The sequence below is a fragment of the Parambassis ranga genome, chromosome 14 (assembly GCF_900634625.1).
Source record: "Parambassis ranga chromosome 14, fParRan2.1, whole genome shotgun sequence".
Taxonomy (NCBI): Eukaryota; Metazoa; Chordata; class Actinopteri; family Ambassidae; genus Parambassis; species Parambassis ranga.
In genome coordinates this window covers 4,210,720-4,234,217 of record NC_041034.1, presented here as the reverse complement: position 1 = coordinate 4,234,217, position 23,498 = coordinate 4,210,720, and the positions used below count along the sequence as shown (strand labels likewise).

At 41.5% G+C, this 23,498-nt stretch overlaps 1 protein-coding gene across 4 annotated transcripts in view; it reads right to left on the bottom strand.

Annotated features, from left to right (window-relative positions):
• cadm1a (cell adhesion molecule 1a) overlaps positions 1 to 23,498 on the bottom strand; it is a 329,313-nt gene that overhangs the window by 4,665 nt on the left and 301,150 nt on the right. For 2 of the 4 annotated variants that reach the window (XM_028421291.1, XM_028421292.1), the window contains one exon: positions 21,118 to 21,150. The exons of the other annotated variants lie outside the window; for them this stretch is intronic. In XM_028421291.1, coding sequence (XP_028277092.1) covers positions 21,118 to 21,150 — 33 coding nt within the window. The remainder of the gene's footprint in view (positions 1 to 21,117; positions 21,151 to 23,498) is intronic. 4 annotated transcript variants of the gene reach the window in all.

Genomic DNA, 23,498 nt, shown 5'->3' with positions numbered 1-23,498 from the left:
CAAAGGGTTTACAAGTTTGTGAAATTGGGGAAATATATGTTTTTTTTAAGCAATGGAGTGTTTTATATCTTGGTTACAGGCAGGACTCATCACCATGGCAACCTAAAAAATGGAGTTTCAAAACTTAGTACTTCCCATCAAGCACAACAAGATGTCCATTATGTTTTTTTTTTGTTTTTTTTGGCATAAATCAAATTTAGCCAACATTTAGCTCAGTTATGGCCTGAATCTTTTTCCATTTTTTGACATATATTGTCCAAAAAAATGTGTTCAAATCTATATATTTTTACTTTATAATTTCTATAATTAAGCTTTAACTGCTTAATTATACTTTCATAATTCCTGTCATAGACACATTTTTTTACATTTCACTTCCTATTTTTTTCAATTTAGAAGATGGTTGGATTACGTTTCCTTAATCTAAACCTACTCCAGAATTCTTATTTTAACACCATAATCCATATTTAATCTTGGTGTATGGAAACACCTTGGTGTGAATTTTCTTGGTGTTCTTTCAGTCTTTTGAAGAATGTTACACTCGAGTATTATTTAAATTCTTCATATGTGACATAAATCATGTCATTATTTTGTTTGTTTATTTCCTGCTACATGACATAACAAAGATGTCTTTTCCATGACCGTCTGGCTTCTTTGTTGCTTGCTGACATTTTAATAACCCACTGTATAAATTGCCACAACAATAACCGTTTGGATTGCAATCAAAAATTGATTAACAATTACTATATTGTTGCCAGAGTGTCTGATCACTCAGCAGTTTTACCTTTCTTGAAAAATCTATTCATCATGCTTTGCTGTGGTGATTGTGAGGTTCAGTGCTCAGTCGTAAAGTTGCACAAATTATTCACAGACTGGAAGCTGTTTATAATGATAAGAAAACATCTGACACTGGACAACAAGCCCCTCAAGCTCCTGCCTGCAATGCTATGTGAAAGCTATTGATCAGGTGTAGGGATCCATGACAACCCTGAGTTAATATCCATTTGTGGTCCTGATTGGTCCTTCACGCCACAGAGTGAGGGCGCATTTCACCGCCTGCAGGAGAGAAAGGCAGGTGATGGTGGGGGAGTGAAATGTATGTTTGTGGCTTATTGGGATACTTCAGAAGAACATATGGACAGGCGGAGGAGCTGGTTCTTAGAAATCAGCTCAGGTAGAGCAGACCTTCAGACCCCTACCATCAATTAGCTGGGAAAAAACATGCTTCTGCAGTACAGTTCTGCACAGGGGGGGTTTTGCTGAGTGAGCCCCTGAAATCAAAGCAGGCCACCATTGATTAAGAGAAACAGAGAGAAACATAATCTCTACACCCCTGCATTACCAGACCTGCAGCAGCACTGAAGTTGCGAGGGGGGGGGGGGGGGGGGGGGGGGGCAGTGTGCAGTGCTACCTGTCAAACTCAACAAAACATTACCTGATAGATCTAATAGGTTATTTTGACTTCAGATTTTCTTTTTTAGTGCTGGGCAGATTCAATTAAACTGAGCAGGAATCCTTCTGACATCCAATTCGCTCTTGTCAGCCTGTAGAGCTGTGCTTTAACACACTTTCCTATTACGATGTTAATGTGGACTTTGGCTTTTGGGTGGGGAGGTGAGCATGTGTGTGTGTGTGTGTGTGTGTGGTGTGGAGGTGGCTTGGACTGAGCTTCCTGATTGTCTACATAAAAATTTTCCTGGTTTAAATTAATTTAAAGGTGGGGGGAGAAAAAAATCAAAGTCTCCACAGCACACTTTGCATAATATCATGTTGCCTCATGAAATAATAAGGTCTGTGTCGTGGCTTTACCTGCATAAACAAGAAGAGGTCCAACAGCCTTTTACTTTACTCAATACAAGCATAACATGTGGACTGTTGGTGGTGCTAGTGGCTGTTACTGTCTACTGAAGGTGCTATTAGAATGCTAATCAGCACAGTTATAAAGTCTCTCAAAATTCTGCAGGAAAATGAGGAGAAGGCAAAAACTGAAGACAAAAACAAAACAGCTCATGGTGTCAGGGGGGCCAGAACCCCGGACAGCTGAGTGAAGGTCTGAGGTGCTGCTTGCACCACCCCCACTACCTCCTAACATACCTCCTAACATGGACCCCTGCTACTGTATTGATCCTATTACAATATAATAGGACCAATAGGAATCATTATGATTCTGTGGCCAAGCTGCGGTAGTTGCATGCTAGTGCAGGATGAGTCATCACCATGTTTTTAAGCTATTTTCTCTTTAATAATACCCACAAAACACAGTCCTATTTTTTTAACCAGAAGCTGTTGACGTCTGTTAAACATCATATAAAACCTTTTTAATGGGAAATCTAACAGCTTGTTGTTGTTTTGTATTTTTGTCTTTCAGTGTGTGAACCCAACATGATGAATTAATAATTAATAAAGCATCTGTGTTCAACAAATACCTCACATTTTATCACTGATAGGCCACTTTGCTGCAGCAGTGTTAATAATTCTCGTAGCCATAACAGTTTATAACCAGAAAGCATTAAAAACAGGTCTCCGGATTCCATTTCTTAATGAGTCCTGTTTGTAAGTCTGGATGCGCTGTCAATTTCTGGAAGCACTCAGGCCCATGTAAAGCAATTTGCATGTCATATCAATGAGTATGAGTATCACTTATGAGCAATTACTGTCACCAAATAAAATACAGTATATTTTTGTGCCATTGTCTCACAGGGGAAGTCAAACTTAAAATCGCATGGGTCATTGTTTTAGCAATCAAAGAAGTGCACATTCAAGACAATTACAGTTATTTCTTGTCTTTGAACGTCACTTCTGTCGTGGGTAGAAAGCATCGGAAATCCACATCAGACCGGGCTACTGTGACAATCTGCTTCATTTAACTGCAGCTCATACTATTAATTACAAACAAGAGTGCTGTCACGAAAAAAACTAATACTCTGAAGTGGCTAAAGTCATTTAGAAAATTCTGTCAGAAGTCTGGAGATCTTTAATTATTGTCTCAGTCCAGTTTCAGCAAACTGATCGTCACAATCCACCAAAAAAATACAACTTCAAATACAAACAAAAAGGTGGAGCTGCAGCAAGCAGGCAGTCTCAGAAGCAGCGTGTGCTGACTCTCATAATGGTTTTGCCCAAAGTTACTTAGAATTTTAATGCCTGATATAATTAATTTGTTTATTTCTGCTGTTAAGTTAGGTATTTAACATGGGAGTCTATGGGGATTGACTCACTTTTGGAGCCAGCCCCTAGAGGCTGCAGGGTGAACTGCAATTATCACAACAAACTCAATAAAGATTGTAGAGTTTGAGCTTTGAGTTGCTGCCCCCTAGTGACTAAAAAATATAAATGCAAGCAGCTTGAAATATAGTGTATAAAGATAGACAGCTTTCCAAAAGAATACTTCCAATATATTATCTAAAAGTCCCAAAAAATCTTGCTTGGTACTTGCCCTTCTACCTTTAAATATACACAATTGCTTGACAGAATAAACAGTTAAAGTTTGGAAAACACAAAACAGCCCTTCTACACTGGCCTCTCAGGACAGATCCTCAAACACTGCATCTGATGTCATTTGCAGAATCTTTGCTAAATGACAATGCGGCTGTTGCCATGTGTTGATGAGGGCAAACGGGTTATTAAAGCACTTAATGTAGCCTTACTTTGCCGTTGCAGACCATTTTGCAAAACTCTCAGAACAGAAGGCAAATTATTAGGACATCATAAGACAATGAATAAATTCATTATCGTGCATGTTGTCTTGATCACCTCATCTCTAATGTTTCCACCAGGGCCGGCCCAAGCCTTTATGGGGCCCTAAGCAAAATTTCATACCACCACCTCAGTATCAGATGCTTCATCATCCTATAGGCTGCACTGTGCGTAATACATGCTACTGAATGTGTAATATCATCTCGTTTGTATTAATCAATGTTATTTTTTAAAATGTAAATGTAAAAACTTTTGGTGCTCTTGGGGGCCCTAAGCAACCGTATATTTCGCATATGCCTTGGGCCGGCCCTGGTTTCCACTCATACTGTCATTTACTTTTTCTTACTTTCCTATATTTGGTGTAAAAATAAGAGAAAACCAACCAAAAAAAGTGGCACACATTCATATTACATCACCACAGTTTGGGCTTATCTCAGTGCCAACACGCCGCTCAGTCTCACTGAAATATAAATGATTAATCAAGAAGGGGCTTCAAACGAGGTGTCCACAGGGCTAAACAAAGCGCACAACAGTCAATCAGGAGTGGCCAGTGTGGCAGAGGGAGAAACGCCCACGTCATGCAGGAACGTGGAGTGTCTCATTTTCATAGGACGTGTTGACTGAGGCTTGATTTGAGACAGAGGAGATCTCCTAATTGGATCTCCTAATCTGCTAATTAAGCATTAGTGATTTCAGTGGTGTGCCCGCGCTGCCTGTAGATAGAGGGGCAATCAGGAATACAGCGGCGGCATGTGGGTGGGGTGTCATAAGAGCACATTGGCTTGTCAAGATCCACTCCCATTGCCAACAACACTCTCGGTTAAAGAGTGAATGTAATTAAAGTCCCGATGAACCTATTCATTGAACCTATTTAAAAATGTCAGTTAAATCCTTTGCCTCTCAGGCTGAGCACCACGCTGCTTACATACAGAGAGGCTTGAACTGAGATTTATAGAGTCTTTCTCCAAAATGTCAAAAACATTTTAAAAAGACGGCAGCACCATAAAAAACACAGAGAAAAGGAAAGGAGGAAAATGAAACAATTCAAAACACTGTCATCTAACTTCTGACTTCTGACTTCAGCAGTAATTCTTGTTTGGTCATGGCGGCGTTATCACTCAAAAGAAACACTATTCAACCAGAGATATTGTGATGTTCAAAGAGTACTCCAGCAGGTTGTTTGCAGACATGGTGGGCATGGTTTTAAAAATACAACACCTGAAGTCGATGCAGCAGACTGACTCATCTTTCATCGTATGCACCCAGACCCACAAAAATATGGATCTACAAACCTGCAATACAACCTGCTTTATACTCAGAGGGACACGTTACTTCATGTGTAAAGCTGGTGCTGGTCTACTGTCAGACCATAGCAAGACATGGATCCAAAACATGAAGACAAGCTGAGTTTTTCCATTGTCAAACTTCCAAATCACTATATGCTTATGTCTTATCATTGTTTTCTCCAGTAAACATGGTTATTTCTGCTGTTAAGTTAGTTATTTAACATGGGAGTCTATGGGGGATTGACTCACTTTTGGAGGCAGCCCCTAGAGGCTGCAGGGTGAACTGCAATCATCACAACAAACTCAATAAAGACCATAGAGTTTGAGCGGAGTTGTTGCCTCTAGTAACCAAAAATAATAAAAAAAAACATGCAAGCACCTTGAAATATAGTGTATAAAGATGGACAGCTTTCTATCTATCAAGAACCAAACTCATTGTCCCATGTGGACATTTCAACAAGAAGGTCTATAGGGATTGACTTCTGAAGTTTTTGGCAATTTTACTATTCAGTCCCAAAAAACTCTTACTTGGTACTTGGTACTTGCTTGCCTACCTACCCTACCTTTAAATAGATTGGATTGACAGAGATGAAAACACAAAAGCTGCACCTTTGCTTGTCATTTCTGCAACACTTTTGACATCTCAGCCACAGATTGTACCTGTCTCTGCTGAAGTGGTGTCTGAACATCATTTATTCAGCATTAAAAATGGCTACTCATGGCCACTTTTTGATTTTTGTTTTGTTTTGTTTCACAGGGGCATATTGATGACCTCAAACATCACACTCAAGAAAAAGTCAACTGGCAATGGGACTTTCAGGGCACCACATTTACACCGTGATGTCATTTTAAAAAGGATTATTAGCTGCCTGTCATCTGACCTGTATGGGTTTATAGAACACTTTAAAACACACACACACACACTTGCATGTTAGCTGTGGGAGTGTTAAGACTCCCTCTTGCTGTGAGACAGCAGTGCTAACTACTGAGCCATGAGCACCATCTGCGCAAATTCCACATTGAGATAATGGACAAAGTGTTGTAACTTTGTAAAACTTCTTTACAAGAACATCACATTATCACTGTCACTGCTTGACTGACAGAGGATCTACAGCGATGATCTCATTTTTAAAGATGTTTTTTGGGTCCTTTAAATTAAATTAAGAAACCTTTATTAGTCCCACAATGGGGAAATTGCATAAGGCAGCCCAGCAAAGAGCGCCTTAAGCACCAGTGAGTACACTGGAGGCTATGCAGGTAAAGTGCCTTGCCCAAGGACACACAACAGTGACTAGGGAGGAGTTGGGATTGAACCACCCTGCTATACCACTGAGCCACTGCTGCCCATTATTTGATACTTAAGAGCAGAGAAAGAGAGGATGATCAAACCCTGCAATGAGAAGCATTGCCTCCGCTTATAGAAACCCTCCTTTAGCCGGTGAGGTACACACTATGGACAAAAGTATGTGGACAGCCAGCCACTATATGTCCTTGCATTTCTACAGTTTGATGAATGTCTGGGGGCCTTGAGGTCAGGACAGGTAAGTTCTTCCACAGCAAACTGGGAAGATAATTTCTTTGAGGTTTTTTTGGTGCTGACAAAGACACAAAGTTATGATCTAATCTTTCTTTCTATCTATCTTTCAGGACATTAATCACGGACGATCAATCAATAATGCAGCATTAAGATTGATGCATATGTGCATATGTGCATGTTTATGGGCGTCAGTGATGAGTCCATACAGGCGGTATCTTAGCTTCACTGTGTATGGGAGACAACCTCTTAACACTGATTTACAACAGCTGCGGCCATTGTTTTCTATTTGAGCCCACACAGTGTGACACGCATGTCGCAGCAGGTTGATGCATCTCTTTAAGTTTTGTCTCCGATATGATTCCCACACTGTGTACAATGCTTCCTCAGTGTCACACAACCGCACTGGCTCGGTTGCCAGGAGTCGAGCTCTCTAACGTGATTCTGCTGTAATTAAAATATGACAAAAGGCACAGTGACAGCAAAATGCTACTCAGTCATAAACTCTTCTCATCTTTTTTTTAAATTCTTTTAATGCTTAATTTCTTTTTACAGCAAGACAGCGGTTGTAATTAGCAGCTGTACTGCGGCATTGTCTACGGAAAAATAACACATCGCTGTGCCACAATAATAATAAAAACAAAAAGCAGGAAGCTGAAACTCAGCTTAAAAGTCATAAGAGGGGATTGAATTGACACCTGGTAGAGAGATGTGTGGGTGAAAGAAATCAGACAAAGGAAGCTGGTAACGGTCGTGTAATATAAACCTTTGTCTGTGTAATGAATTCCATTTCTGTCAAACAATACAGTCAAGAAAAGGAAAGCAAATGTTCCAAGTCCTTGCAAAAAAAAAAAAAATAGAAGCCAACAGTGCATTATCTGCTAAGAAACCTTAGCACCGTCTTTTTATCTGATGGAGCTATTCATCATTTATCTAATCACGGCCAGCCTTCATCCAAAATGTAATATAATTATGGGCTATAACTGTTCTCAGGATATTAAGCTGTATCTAGGCCATGCCTAGCTCAATAAACACCTTCTAATAATGGCTTTTAGTGGTCTCAGGAGTGACTTATCCTAACACATTGAGGACTCTCTCTATGCTCCCAAGGCCAAATGAGTTTATGGCTTGTTACAGAGATGCACATCAGTCCTCTTAATGGGGACACTGTTTGGAAAAAAAAAAAAAGTCAGCCCAGTGGAGCTTCTCTCCATCCACCACGCTGCCCTTTCTTCTCTCATGCGTGATTATCAGGCCCCCACCTCAGCCCATCTCAACACCTCCACCAACACCCTCCTCCCACCCTGCTGTCACTGAGCTGCCTCCAGCTCCGGTCATCTCAACGACAGCTGGAAAACTCCTGAGGATTAATGCTTGTGGTTGAGAAAGGTGGCCAGGACCCCGGTGTGTGTTTGTGCTCTCGGACGCCCAGAATTAGAAAAAAAAAAGGCTTTGACATTGACAAACATAAGGTCAAAATAACTGATGATAGGACGTCACTTAACACCAGAAAGCAGCAGCAGCAGCAGCAGCAGCAGAAGAAGAAAAATCTCGTCAAGGTCAGAGTCATGGAAACACATTAAAATAAACGTGTGTCGCCTCTGCTCTTGGCATATTGATAATAACAACAGAAGAGACTGTGCACATCCCGCTGTTGTGAGACAGAACAGTATCAGTGAAATGACATCGGGGGCTTTGTGTAGATCTGTGTACACAGCAGACACAGCCCTGGGTGAAGGAACTGTGCCAAGAAAATGAAGGGCTAATCCTGGAAAAGAAGCCAAGACAATGGCTACATTTACATACATGCAGTAAACAGACCGCAGTACATTCTCTGGTCAAGGTCGCACTCAGGGATGAGCTGTTTACATCCACCCGTTCACAGCGTACCTCAACAACTATTTCCATAAATCAACAATTTTTAAGGGCAGTGGTGATTTTTTTTTTAGTTTTTCTTCCGGAGTTCTTTGGTTTGTTGTGCATAAAACAGACGACAGGCAGGACGGCTACAAGTGCTCATTCTTAGAAGAAAAAATTGAAATAACGACAAAGTTAACTATTTCACATCAACACTGAGCAAACAGATGACACCTGTCTTTTAAGTAGAAGCATCAAAAACCGCAGCTACCCACATAGGTTTCCCACAGGGGCTGGATCCAAAAATGAGTCTATGATGCTGCCAACCTTGCAGCATTTGAAGCCTCCCCACTGAGACTCAAAACTGGGTGATGTCACAGACTTCGCTTCGTCTGTAGTCACCCAAAGAGGTGGCAACACTGATGTTCCTGGCCCCTCCTTCTTTTAATCCTTTCAGCAGGATATCCTGGGAGGTTGGTCAGGTTGGACCATTGACAAGACACAGAACATGATCTTGACCTCCAAATGACCAAAGTGGGTCCAGAAACTTCTTGATCCTAATGAGGTGTGGATTTGACCCTTTCATGATACATTTTGCACCCTGTACACCAGGAGGTGTTACCTAGGTCTTCTAACGACACTCTGTCCTGTGGCTACGAACAGACAATGGCTGCAGAGACAAGAGAGAAACAACAAGACTTCTTTCTTCACGTTTCAAGATTGATGTCAGATTTCTTTATCCCTAAATTCCTGTTTCATGTTTGAGGAGAGATGTTGTGGCACGATCTCTGTGTGGTGCTGCAACTCTGACGCAAACCTACAGTGATAACAGAATCCTTTAGTGAGGCTGAGTGCACGGTGTCGGCATCTAATCCAAGCCTCACCTCAGAAGAAAATTCAGACCAGCTTACATGCACAAATGGCATCAAAGGAGGAAAAAAGAAAAGGAAAATGTGCCGCACTTCATATTATAGTCAGACACTGTGCGGCTGAATGTGAGTGATGCCAGGGACAATGGATGAACTCGTGGAGCGGGTTTGAGTATTGTTGAAGAATAGATTTTTAAAAGACATATATTCACACAATAACAAATCCCTGGTTGGCACATTGTGGATTTGAATTAGGAAAACATTTTACTCGTGCTTTGTTTGCCCAGACTGAGGGAGGAAAAAGCCACAAGAGGGTGACCAAAGCCTCAAAAAGACTGCAAGGCTAAAATAGAAAGAGAAAGTGAGAACAGCAGCTATTAATAATCGATTTCAATTTCCTCTCAGATCTCATTTTTATTTTCCAGCTGTTAAATAATACATATTAATTTCAGAATATAACTCACAGTCCAAACCCCACAGTACCTGGATAAAGTGTTTCACTACAGGTTGGAGTGAAACTTTTTTTTTTTTTATCTCCCAGCGCTGCTTCTGCCCTGACAACGCAGGACCAGCCACACTTAACATAAACAGTACAACTGCCTTGCATAAAAGTTGCAAGACTTTAGTTGCTGTCATGGCAACGCTCAGGCCCGCATGCAAATTGTAATAAGAGCATTCAAAAGCAAAGGGACACACAGGTCAAATGCCTTGGGATGTTATTTTCTGAGCTCACAGCCGGTTTTCTATGCCTGCTAGGAGTAAATCAGAAAAATCATTATATGAGGGAAAAAAAATGCAAAAAGAGGCATTTAAACAAAGACAACATGCTGGGTGCTTATTGAGGAACATCAGGTGAATCTTTTCCTTTAATCAGCAATATCAAAGCAGCACATAATGACTTGTAAGGGGAAATTTAACCAAGGAAATTCATTCAAAGTTAGTCAATGTTCTGCATTAATGGCCTCATCATGCACATACCCTATGAACCACTGACTCCATGACCACCTGGCATTAGCATGCACTCTGTCTCTGGACTGGTTATTTGAAAAGAAATAAACCTGACTGCCTTGTACACGATTGTGATCAGGTAGGCAAAGATTTATCAGCCAACATGATGCTTTCTCAGGTAAATAAAATCCACAAGTGATGCCCTGCTTCTCCTACCAACCAGCAAAGTCAAAATAAAATGTTAAGACCTGATGGTGAAGGTGGGTGGGCTGGGTCTTACACCAACAAAGGAAAAGCAAAACGGATGGATTTAGAACAAGATGTACTGATGTAAGTGTGACTTACTTTAAAGATGGAGGTTAAAAAAAAGACCAAAAAGAGGAGACTCTCAAAGGCCAGAGAAGCATTAAACAGGCTACCTGGAGGTGAAATAACATCTCTCTGTGTCTTGCTAAACAGGTGTGAGACATGGAAAATGACCAAATGAGATAACAGCTGCCTACAAAGAACCCTTTCTAATCAATGGCAGCACCAGAGGTGAGAAAGAGCCATCAAAACGCTGCTGAGGAAACAAGTGAAGGGGTGTTGATGGAAGATGAAGCATATTCTGAGAAAAGGAGCAGAACAAGAAATGCAACACAATAAAAGATGAAGATGAAGAAGAAGAGGATGACTATAAAACAGAATCCTTAGTAAAAGCACCTGCTGAACATATACCTGCTAAACATCTATAGATTAACTCTTCCACTACGCCTTAGCAGCTAGTGGGGCTGCAGAGTCTTAACTATAATGTCTTAAGAAAGCCACTACACTGCAGTCCAATCATTATAATCTGACCTAATCCAATTCAATTTACACAAGAAAGAAAGGATTACTAATCTAGGACAGATTTAAAATCCATTCCATAAACATATTTATTTTTTTCTTTGCAATAACACTGGCATTTATTGATAATTTACATAATTACTGAAGACAATAAACTGTTCTGGCAAGAGATTTACGGAAAAGGGCTCCGTAGAGATAATGTGAGCACAGTTGGTGGTGGGCCGCTCTGATGGCACAGGTGTTACCGCTGCAGCAGGTAGCCGAGCTGAGCGACAGATGGGGATGATTGACAGTTTGGATTAATGTGAAATAATCTTACCGCTTTGTGCATCTGGAGGCCTAACGTGAGCAGTTTTTTATCGAGGATAAGTATATTAACAAAAGATAAAGAAGTTATTCTCTACATGACTGTTGACTGTTGACTAATCGTCAGTTTCTGGAATGAAAATAAAGGTAAACTCGATGTATTGACGGAGGAGTGGTGTCCCAAACCAAAAACGTGCATGTAAAGGTGCGTCACACTTACAAAATGTGACTCGACGCAGCTGTTACCTGATTTAAAGAATCAAATCTAGGACACAGGTGAGGAGAGAAATGACTGCTGATTACGCTTCTCTGTCTGTTTCAGCACTTTCCTGTTTATTTCATCATGAGAAGCCAGACGGAGCCTCTTTAAAGGTTCACTTATCTTGCAGCAGGAGGTGAGTTATGAGAGGTGAAAGACTTGTTTTTTTTTCTTTTTAGGGGGGGGGACAAGTGGAGGACCCTGTTTGTCACCTGCCACACTCGGTTGTGAGTCTGAAACTAATTAATGCAGCATATGTGCCTCATTTGAAGAGAGCCCCAAAGGCGAGTTCAAGCCACTGAGTGCCAGCCTCTAATACAAACACATTTATCTCTGTGTGCACACTTTAAATACACACACTCGCAGGTCTGACATACAGAGGGGGGTGGTGGGCCTTTCTCCTCCAAGAGAACTCTCTAAATTCTGTTACTGTCGATTTCCAAAAATGCACCGCTGATACTTTTGTTGACCACACATGCCCCAGGAAATACACCTGTCTGTCTATTATACTGCTCTGGTTGCTTTCCCTTTATTTACAGGCTTGGTGGATTATGGGATACGTAAGATGACAAAAAGGACCAGAAATACATTTCTAAAGGTCCAGTGTCATACATCTCTATCAAAGATATTTGTCCACAAAGGAGTGTCCATTGTCTTTGGGGTGTAGAGGGACCACTGGGTCTTGGCCTGAGGAGGGTTGCTCTCCTTCGTGGAGCCATCTGTTTGTGAAGTGGTTGTTGTACCAGTCAGATTACCCTGTCTTTCCCTGGGTGTTTTGTCCTTGGCATGAAGCTGTGTGAACCTGACATTTTTGGCTAAACGCATAAAGATGCGGCTGGAGAAATATACACACACTCGAATTTTCAAGGACTGAAATATCAACCGCAAGTTTCAAAGGTGAGGACAGGCCCCATGTGCTCCTGATTTCTGTGCCTGTAGCTTTGAAAGTAAAGAAGCTGTGCTGTGTTTAAACCAGCGGAAGAACCTTACCCCTTGTGATGTCATAAGGGGCTGCACGCCCGAATTGCTTGTTCAGACATATTTATGGTGGTATAACTGGCTCAAATCCAGTTGGGGGCTTTCTTGTGGAGTCCCTTTGTGTGGGTCAGGTACTCCGGCTTCCTCCCATATTTCAAAGGTGGGTTGGTGAGGTTAATTGGGGACTCTAAATTGGGGACTCTAAATTGGGTTTAGGTGTGAATTTGTCCAGGGTGTACCCTGCCTCCTGTCCATTGACAGCTGGTATAGGTTCCAGTCTCCTTGTGACCCTGTACAGGACAAGTGGGTTCGGAAACACTTTTACGGATGTTTAGGCAACTTTTCCAGCAGTGTGTTCTCTGTTAGTTCACGTTTTTAAACCACGTCCTTATGATGAAACACCAATGCTGTCACAGGAAGAAAAAAAAATCTGCCACTGTGTCCCCTTTCACCCACCAATATGTCATGTAGTCGGTGAGGTTGGCAGTGCCATCTGTCCCTTTGATAGTCAGTCACCTGTCGACTGCCGTCTGAGGTTTGCAAGGACTCAGTCCTCAAGTTGAAAAGATCCCATCTGGAATTCAGCCAGATTTCAAAACACACGTCTCTTCCATACTTCCTCGTGCGGAGCCCACAGATCAATTGCACAACAGACATAACCTTCTATTATAGAAATACTCTTCAAAGTTGGCAGCCCCCATGCAGCAGCAATCAAAGTGTGAAGACACAATTACTACATTTGTTGCACATCAGTACCTGACTTATCTAGCACATTGTGTCCTTGTCATTTAATGAATGCATTGTCTCTTTAATGACATCCAAATGTGACAGCTCAGTCCTTGGATTAAAGAGGGGACCTGTGTGCTTCTCCAGCCACAATCCCACTGTGAGCAAAGTGGCCATTATATGCTGCTGTATTCCCCTCCACTATTAGATCTCTGAGCGCGGCTCAATTATCCCACTACTTTCGCACGCTTGCTGACAGCCGTGTTGGCAGGTGTGTCCTTTCCAGACGTGCTCACCTCTCAGGGTGGGAAATTAGTCAGTGCACCAGCCATCAGCTAAAGCAACTGACATCTTCCACCAACATGCCCTTTCATTAAGAGTGAGGAGATGGAAGTGAGACGAACAAATGCTGCAGGAACATCCGAAATCCTGCCTCTGAACTTTTGTACATTGTTAGAAATAAACTAATCATAGAACAGCATACATAATAAAAAGAGAGCAGAGTTACTAATTGGTGGTCTGGTAGACAAACTCTCCAATTTTTGTAGCTTTTAGTAACCAAAAAGCAGCTAAATGCACCCACAAAGGTACGAATTGCACAAAAAGGTGTGGTATTTTCCCCTTAAGAGCTCCTGTTGTTTGTTTCTGGGTCTTTTCTGTGTCTACACCTGACTTTCCTCAACTATACAGCATAGTGACACCAACCAATTAAGGTCATAACCAAGCAAAGTGTAAAAACCGCAGTACCTACCACAGCCCCTATGAACAAACTTTGATTAAAATAACACTCCATTTATTCATTTCATTCCTTTTCTTTCACTTTCTCTGGGTTGGGTTGCAGGTAAGCCCAGAGCTCCTCCTCTCCCCCATCCACCTCCTCCAGCTCATCAACATCCAGGGGGATACTGAGACTTTCCCAGGCCAGCTGAGAGATGTGTCTTGGGCCCACCCTGGGGCTTACTCCTGGTTGGTCCATGCTTGGAACACTTCACCAGGGAGGAGCCCAGGGGGCATCTGCCACCTCAACTGGCTCCTCTCAAGGTGGAGGAGCAGTGACTCTACTCCAAGATCCTCCTGGATGACTGAGACAATCTTTAAATCCTGCCGTCCTGCAGAGAAAACTCATTTGAGGCGCTTGTATTTTTTAGTAACTACCCACAGCTCATGACGTTAGAGGACGGTAGAAACATAGATTTATCTTGAAGACAAAAATATGACGAAGTTGTGCAGACTCTTTAAATAACCATAAACAGTCAATAGTAGAAGCTTGAAACCTGATTGAACTCCAAACACACTCACAACTCAATCAACTTGTTGCTCTGTCCTTTAAAAACAAGTAATTAAATTTCTATCTATATCTTCTGTTTTATCTTTAAACCTCCAGGTCTCACAAGTAAAAACAACTTTATACCACCACAACAGCTTCTTAGAGCAGTGGCGTTTATCCACATGAGAAATAATCAAATAAGTCATCATGTCTGAGTTTTTTCCACTTTCCGGGTCTCTCATTTCAGATTCAGAGCTAAAGCTTAATTTATAAGAACAAAACGTTTCAACACCCACTTCTCTAGTCCAGCAGCAACTCATCTCAGAGCCTCTCCTTTTCTCTGCTGCATGTTTAATGTGTTCCTTCCTGCCCTCCACGCCTCTTCCCCTGTAGCAAGCCTATTTCAGAGGGAAATGGACAATCTCAGGAAGAGCCTTCAATCTCAATAGAGCTCTCTCTCTCTCTCTCTTTTTTTTTGTAGTCAAGAAAAGCGGGGCGTCACCATGGCAACAACATTTGAGGGCATATAGGGAGCCAGGCGGTCAGTGTGGATGCTTTCCTAACAGGCTCTGAGTCAGTGTCACACACTGGGTGTGGAACAAAAAAAAGACACGAATTAGCATTTTTAAACTGTACCAGGTGATTTGAGATTACTGTGTTAATTCCAATTCTTAATGGCAGTTGAAGGGATTAATATACTGCTATTTACTTTGGCTTGCAAATGCAGCTGTAATTTGTTGCCATTTTTATTTGACCAAAATCATGTCTTAAATGCTGATTGGCTGGGAAAGCGGTGCAAGAAGAGATGCAGAGGAGTTTACAACAGAAAAAAAGAGCACAGAAAAGTAAACATTAGCTTTCACTTAAGTCTGTGCCTGCAGCAGAGGAGTGACCAACAACGGTAAACACAAATATATAACACGCATATATGTGACAACAATGCTCTACGCAGAGCTTTTAGCTCGCCGGCTAACACAGGCGCAGGTGGACCCAGAACAGAAGAATCACAGAAGCTAAATGTCACACAGGGACATTAATCATGTGTTATTGAGGCAAATAGATGCAGTAATAAAGCACTTTGATACACAGTGCTGTACAGTTTCTCAGCTGTCAACACAGCAATGAGCTGCATCTCCCAAGTTGGTGAATAATATTATGTATTATTATAACTGCAGCTTATGATCTTTAATCAAACTCAACAGTTATTATGTGGCCTGACTGAGATGTCTCCTTCGATAAGTAAATTAAACAGTAAATAAAAGTATCATTACACTTTAATCACATACGTTTATTCCCTCTCTCTCTAATGCAACACCGTCTCTGGGGAGCTACTGTACACCGCTGTTGTTATCATTACTGCACAGACATTTGCTGACTCATTTCAGTCAATATTGATTGAATCAAGGCGTACAGACATTACACGGTGACTCACTGTTTACTAAGCTGCTGTCTGCATGAAGAAATAACGCTGGACACCCACACGGGCGACCTGCGCTGACGGCCTCTCATCTGGACTGTATTGGTGTGGACATACAGACATCACTACTTGGTTTACACCAAGTGAAATTCAGATTTATTATATATATATATATATATATATATCAAGCGTCAACCTTCGGGGTTCAGACTTGAAGCCAATGCAGAAGTGTCAAAACTTGTAGTTCACGCTGCAACCACTGGGGGCTGGCTCCAAAAGCGAGTCATTTCCTATAGACTCCTATGTTAAAATGACCGACTTCACAGCTGGTCTCAAATGATAGGTTTCCTTCTAGTGTCAATTGTACGGGGGGTGAATTTTTTTTTACAACTCACTCGTTTTAATTATATTTGGACTTAAAATTACAAATAATTATGGGCGTTGCTACTTGAGTGACAGACGGTTGATGTATCACAGCGTGACTTTCCTGCTTCCCCGATCGCCTGCCCCCCTAAACTCTGCTCGTGCCCCCCCGCTTTGTCCATATTTGGAGTTTTGGAGGACGTCCCGGAGCCTCCCACCGAGCCTCTGAACGGCTCTTCAGAAACAAACGGGTGACGTCACGGAAGCTCTGTCCATAGTTTTTACTGTCAATGATATATATATATATGTATATATATATACATATATATATATATATATATATATATATATATATATAGTTTGTTTGTTTATATTTGGTCTTTTTCGGATGTCTTTTCTTGAACAAGTAGCACCACCTGCTGGCACGAAGGGTTGATTTTTCTCAACACTGGAGAATGGATGTGTTAATTGGCACTGTAGTCTTTGTGCAATTTTTTGGCCTTTGTTATTTCTTTATTTTTTACAGTTTGATGTTCGCATCTTAAACTGAACGTGACGAGCCACCCCCCACCCCCCCTTTTTTATTTATTCTCTGTAAAGAACATGATGTCATCTAGCCTCCATAAAGCAGCTTGCCATAGAGCTTTATCTTCAAAAGAGAAAAGAAAGTTTCTTCTTCTACAACAAAAACGTTTCTAACCTTCAAGGAACAATGAGAAATATTAATTTGATGAAGAAAATTATAATGCATTTACAAATGTTGTGCGCCTAAACACTGCAGTATGGGCAGACCTTTCACAGTTCACGGTTTGTCAGCTGCTACAAATAAACCAGTTGATTTTTCCACCGAAAAGCTGCTCTCACATTTGATGGAATGAATTATGGAAGAAGTTAATTATATTTAAATATTCGATACAACACCTGAACCAGCACTCCGCTGTCCTTTACGTACGTATGCATATTAATGATCTCCATCAATACACCGTGCAAATCCACTCATCCACTTTCAGCTCATCTGCTGCATGTTTCAAATGTCTTATATGAGAAAGAAACAAATCACGATAATTTTAGAGGCATTTGGATCTAAACAGCCAAACAGACTGTGGAAAACCTTGTTTTAGTTACTGGCAGACAATCATCTTCAATACATATAGTGTTAAGCTGACATAGCAGTTGCTAAGTTACACATCCAACAAATAAAAAGAGCAACAATATTATTCATTAATTATATTAATCATTAATTAAATTAAATTAAGAAACCTTTATTAGTCCCACAATGGGGAAATTGCTTAAGGCATCCCAGCAAAGAGTGCCATACACCAGTGAGTACACTGGAGGCTATGCAGGTAAAGTGCCTTGCCCAAGGACACACAACAGTGATGCTGCTTCATTTGTATTCATGTAATTTTTCTGCTCTAATTCTGGGCTCCACTAACTACTGTGGGAAAAACACTATATGGTCTGTTGTTGTAAAAGGTGGAAATCTTAATGTTACATCTACTAATGATTGTTTGCATTATTGATAGACTTCTAGGATTAATCAGTCAGTATATTGTGGAGATTTAGATGATAACTTTCTGTGTTTGTGTTTGAAGAACCTGCCTCTCCTGACCTCATCATCCTTCATCAGACTCGGAGCTGCACAGGGAAGCAGGAAAAATAAAAAAAAAACAGCAAACATATGGTGGCTGGGTGTCCACATACTTTTGTCTTGGTATTGTAAATTCTACTCATGCACTGCAGACAGCTGCTTACAGCATTTGGTGCACCTTACAGAACAGCACTGAACATCAGTTTAAAGTTCACTCAGTGAAGTGATATTCAGTCTGAGAAGCAGAAGCATCCAAAAAAAGCTATTTTAGGTTTGAGCTGTTCAGAACCATTAATCCCTCCATGTTTATTGGATTCTGCAAAAAAAAAAACCCTGGACTACGTTCACTGCCACCATGCTAAATAAAGGACATATAACTTCCTGGATTGGCACTCAGTGTTGGCATTAGACATGAATCATGAAGTGAGGAGTCATCCAAAATAAATGCAACTCCTCCTCCTGCATTCTGGGCTACAGAATTTTAGATGGTGAGCTCTGTAGTGAGTGATAAATAAATACAATTTTACATAAAGGAATTTCTATGTCTATGTCACTTTCAATTGAAGCAGTTAATGCTCAAGCATCAAGTTTTAAAAACAAGTACACAGCCACTATGTAAAGCATTTGTGTCCAAATGATCCAGTAGTAAATACAAATATATTCACGGCACATCTCTGCAGTTAATTACTAACATTTAAGACATGATTATGAGCTGGGATAGAACATCTGGGGCAACTTATAAATGTTCAAAAACGCATCTCACAAACATGAAACAAAGCATCTGTGGACTCTCCAACACATCATCTGCAGGAAGGAACCCTCTGCACCACTGAGAGAGGAAGTCAACAGCACATCGAGAGGCACTTCAGCCGCCTCGCCTCACACCAGGATCGCTGCCATATATATAACTGATGCTGATGACATTCAATTACTACATGGATAAATGTAACATGTGAGGTATCAACATGGATGTTGACATATTACAGGAGGAAAGGATTGTTTGCTCTTCAGTCTCGTTGTTTACATTCATGCATCCTGGTGCAGCGGAACTGAATCATCTGTGTGACTAATTGAATCTGTAACTGAGATCTGGAGGTGGAGCACTTCCAGAGAACATGATCACTTGAGCTGACTGCAATTATTTTACATAATTATTATTATCACATTTTTCCATTCTACTGTATTTAACAACTGGATAAAAGGATGTGCAGCATTTGTTTTACATAAGTTCTAATATTCTGCTGCCCACTGTTGGGTTCAGGCTCAGTAACTTGGGATTTTGTGCATATAGCTTATTATTATAGCTTGTAATGCAAGTCTGCGTAGATAACAACAATTGGTTGGGGTTCAGGTGTCCATACAGAGCCAAGTGTTCATGCTGACAACATTTTAAAAGGTATATCCATCCATCCGATGTGTAAAACCCAGGTTATCCATTGCAAAGTTAAAGTGGGCTGGATCCTGGTCCAAACCAAAATCCTGGACAGATTGAAGCACTTCCACACACAGTTCATGGTATTAATCCACACAGAAGACCCTGTCTTTACTCTGCCTTTTCTCACCTTAATGCTTTCACAAACCCAAAGTGAAGGTCTGTGCGTACTTTTAAAGGACAAAGCAGCTTTGCATGCAGAGGTCTGCTTTGCTCAGAGTCATAAGACTAGGGATGTCCCGATCCAATCACGTGATCGGAAATTGGGCCCGATTATGTGATTTCAGACTCGATCGGAATCGGATGTTGCCTCCCGATCAGGACTCGGATATATATTTATTAGGGCTGTCAAAGTTAACGCCTTCTGTGCAGGGTGGCTCTGTGTCCTGTAGTGTAGGGGTATGACGGTGCGAGAGGTCCTGGGTTTGAGGTCTCAATGAGCTGCTGCGTGTCTGAAATCACTTAGCGTGGTGCTTTGGACACACACACACACACACGTACACACGTTTTGCAACGAGTGTCTTTCTATTTGCCGCATTTGTAGAGAATCTTGAAAGTATCGGATCGGGACTCTGTATCTGCAGATACTCAAAATCAAATGACTCGGATTCGGACTCGAGGGCAAAAAAACCTGATCGGGACATCCCTAACAGAGACACAACAAAATCTACCCCTGTAAATGCACACACAATGCAAAACAGTGTGCGAACGTGGCCACGGAGACATCAGCCTAGCATGCCCGGGAGTGGCATGTAGAAGAAATGCAGAGACTGCACAACCTGCGGTATAAACCACCCAGAGTAGTAACGCAGGCCTACATTTCCCAGCCTGCAATGCAACCAAGTGAAAGGAAACAATCAAAAGAAACAGGGAACCATTTCAATTACATTTGTACCTGCGTAGAGAAACTCAAAGAAACAAAGCAAAGAAAGAATGTCATTATTTATGGCATGCAAGGCGAGATTACCCACCAGGCACAGTCGGCATCTTTGTGTGTCTCTTGGTTTGTGATTTCATTATTGTCTTGACCTGTGTGAAACTTTAAGCGATTCATGCACCTAAATAAAATTACACAACTAAATTACCACAAACAGAGAGGTTAATAGGGGCCCGTGGCTCATTTTTGCTCAGCATCCCACTAATGTGGTCATTACAACGAGTAAGCGAAGTCAGTTTAAAATTTCTGATGGAGCAAAGTGGGCGCATGCTTAACAGAAAACCGTTCATGAATTTGTTTGGCACAAATTACGAAGTGGCGCGGCCTCAAAATAATGAAAAAGGGATGCAAATTAGGCACGAAAAAATTAGAAAATGATGTGTATCATCTTCATCCAAGTAAATGAAAACAAGTAAATGAGATCTATTTTTGCCTCCACACACAACATCATCTCATGCTGCTGATATAATCAGTCGTGGGTTATATTCCTCTGTGGCACCTTCAGGGAAACACTGTAATTGGTTAGTTGGTGAAACCATTCTGTGAGCGCAGCTCCAGCAAGAAGAGTTAGAAGAGACCGTGAAATAAACATATTTGACTTGGATAAATGCAACAAAAATAAAAATGTAGCTTGACTGCCTCAAAAGACAGATCATTGTGATCAATAAATAATAATAATAATAATAATAGGCAAACAGCTAACATTTCCAGGCCCCGGAAGCCTGACTCGGTGAATGTCTGTGGTGTATCATTAAAAGTAGGCATGCTGCAGAGTCAAAAAATACAAGAAAAAAAAAGGAGGCTTAAAGAGGAAAGTAGAGATACCAACCATGAGCTGCAGGTTCAGTGCTGGGCGCAGTGTCTGAGCACACAGGGAGAGGACATGGCGGTTGTGGAGGGAGGTGTGGAACAGGAGGAACAGCATGCAAATAAAGAAGAAATGGGGTAGGGAGGCGGGGAGGGAGCAGGGCAGGGCAAGGGGAGGGTTGAGGGGGGGAGGGAGAAAACAAATGACACCCATAAGCAAGCATTCAGAAGACCAGAACATGACAAAAGACATAAGACTTAAGGGAAATCAAAGGGAACCAAAGGCAGTGCAGAGATAAACATAAGCTCACACACATAAAATACACTTTTCACTGCACACACTGGACGTTCCACTCAGAGGGGAGTGCGGCTACTGCTGGAGGAGATATGGAAGAGACTATTATCGTGTGCTGTGTTAGGCAGCTTTGGTGCGAAGAAATGACAGAGTATCAAGAGGAAATAATTGTGCAGCCGTGCTAATGTAACAGCTTAGGCCTCTGAAAACATTTCACCGGCTACGAACAAAAGCGATGTTTTGTATGGCAGCGAGTCAAGTCAAGTTTAAACAGAATGACAGCCTTTGTTGTTGAAATGACTCTGCGTGGATGAGATATGACACTTACCACTTTAATTTAAGACTTTCCCCACACCTTCAGTAACATTTTCTATCCTCCTTTCTACTCCCCACCCACCACCCAGTGTCCTCTGCTGCTGCTGCTGCTGCTCTATCACATGCAGCTAGTGTGATGTTGTCTGGCAGAAGTGTGAGGATTCAAGAATGGTACACACATTTCCAGCTGAAGCTCCATTGATTCTGCCATCAGTGGGTTTTTAGATGCTGTTAGATGAACTGAGAAGCAGTTGGTGTGAAGAATATTTCCACTTAATTTTCTGTGTCTCTGCGTGCCTGTTACATCTGTCCTGTGGTCAAGTGAAACAACGCTAAGTTATTCTATGAATTGTTGGAGATGTTACTCTTATTTAAAACCTGTTAAATATGTACTGACATTTCTAAACCTCACAGGAGAATGACATTATGCATCCTCCTGTATTTATGCATTCACACCTGGCAGGTTTCGTCCATTTAAAACAAACTGTTAGTCATTTGAATATTTGTGTGAACACTGCATTCGAAACCTCGGTGTGCACCACACACTGACAGACTCTGACTCCCCTGAACAGATAAGTCTTAAAGTCTAAAATATAATAACAGTCTGAGCCATCCAAACAAACTTGAACCAAGATGTCTCCAGATGCAAACAAGATGCCTCATTAACGTTTGATCTGAACAAGCATATTTCGAGCATCCTGGCAAATTAAATTAGTGCATTAGCACACAGCTCTGTTTTGGAACACAAAAGTTTGCAAAATATACCTTATAACACTCAAGCAGCAGCCTCTAGTACTGTGAAGAGGCGTCAAAAACAGCGATTGGGTCCAAAAGTGAGTCACTCCACACACACATACACACATCAATAACATGTACCACACACGTGACAACAATGCTAACGGAACATATGATTGCCTGACATCATCTGAGGGCGGCAAGAAGGTTCCCGGTTCGATTCTGACTGGGTCCTTTCTGTGTGGAGTTTGCACGTTCTCCCTGTGCCTGCATGGGTTTTCTCCAGGTGCTCTGGCCTCTTCCCACTTTCTAAAGACATGCTTGTTAGGTTAATTGGTCACTCCAAATTGCCTGTAGTGGTGTGTGTGAGTGTGAATGGTTGTCTGTCTCTGTGTTGCCCTGCGATGGACTGGTGACCAGTTAGCTGGGATAGGCTCCAGCCCCCCCATGACCCTGCACTGCAGGACAAAGCGGGTTAATAGATGATGAATGGATGGATGGACATCATCTGGTCGTGGGACTACTACAATCGCAGAGTCCATGGTTCAAGACCCCCTGACACTGTGAGCTGTTTTGTTTTCACCCCATTCATTTTTACTCACAGTTGGAGCAAAGCCTTAAAAACTATTATGTAAGGTATTAAAAACAGGGTACGGGTTCAGGCAAAGGTCATGGTTTGTCTCAAAACACATGAATTTAAATCATTAAAATAATAATAAAAAGTCATGTTCGGCTACCATCACAATGAGTCCCAGGGCTCTAACATATTTAGAGCCTGGTACAAAAACGGGTTTTGGTATCTAATAATTAAATCATTTTCTAATATGACAACTGTACAGGGTTTGAACTATATTAAGCCATGATGTCGCTCATAGATGAGAGAGTGACCACTCTGAGTGTGGACTCAGATGCTGCCATGCAAGATAAAGAGAGCCAGGGATTCATGGGGATTTAAAATGGCTCATCACTAACCTATAGGTGAAGTCAGGGGTGGTTTACGCTCAGTGACATACAGTCTGGTGGTCTTGGTTGGTGAAATGTGCTTCTCTGCCTTGTAA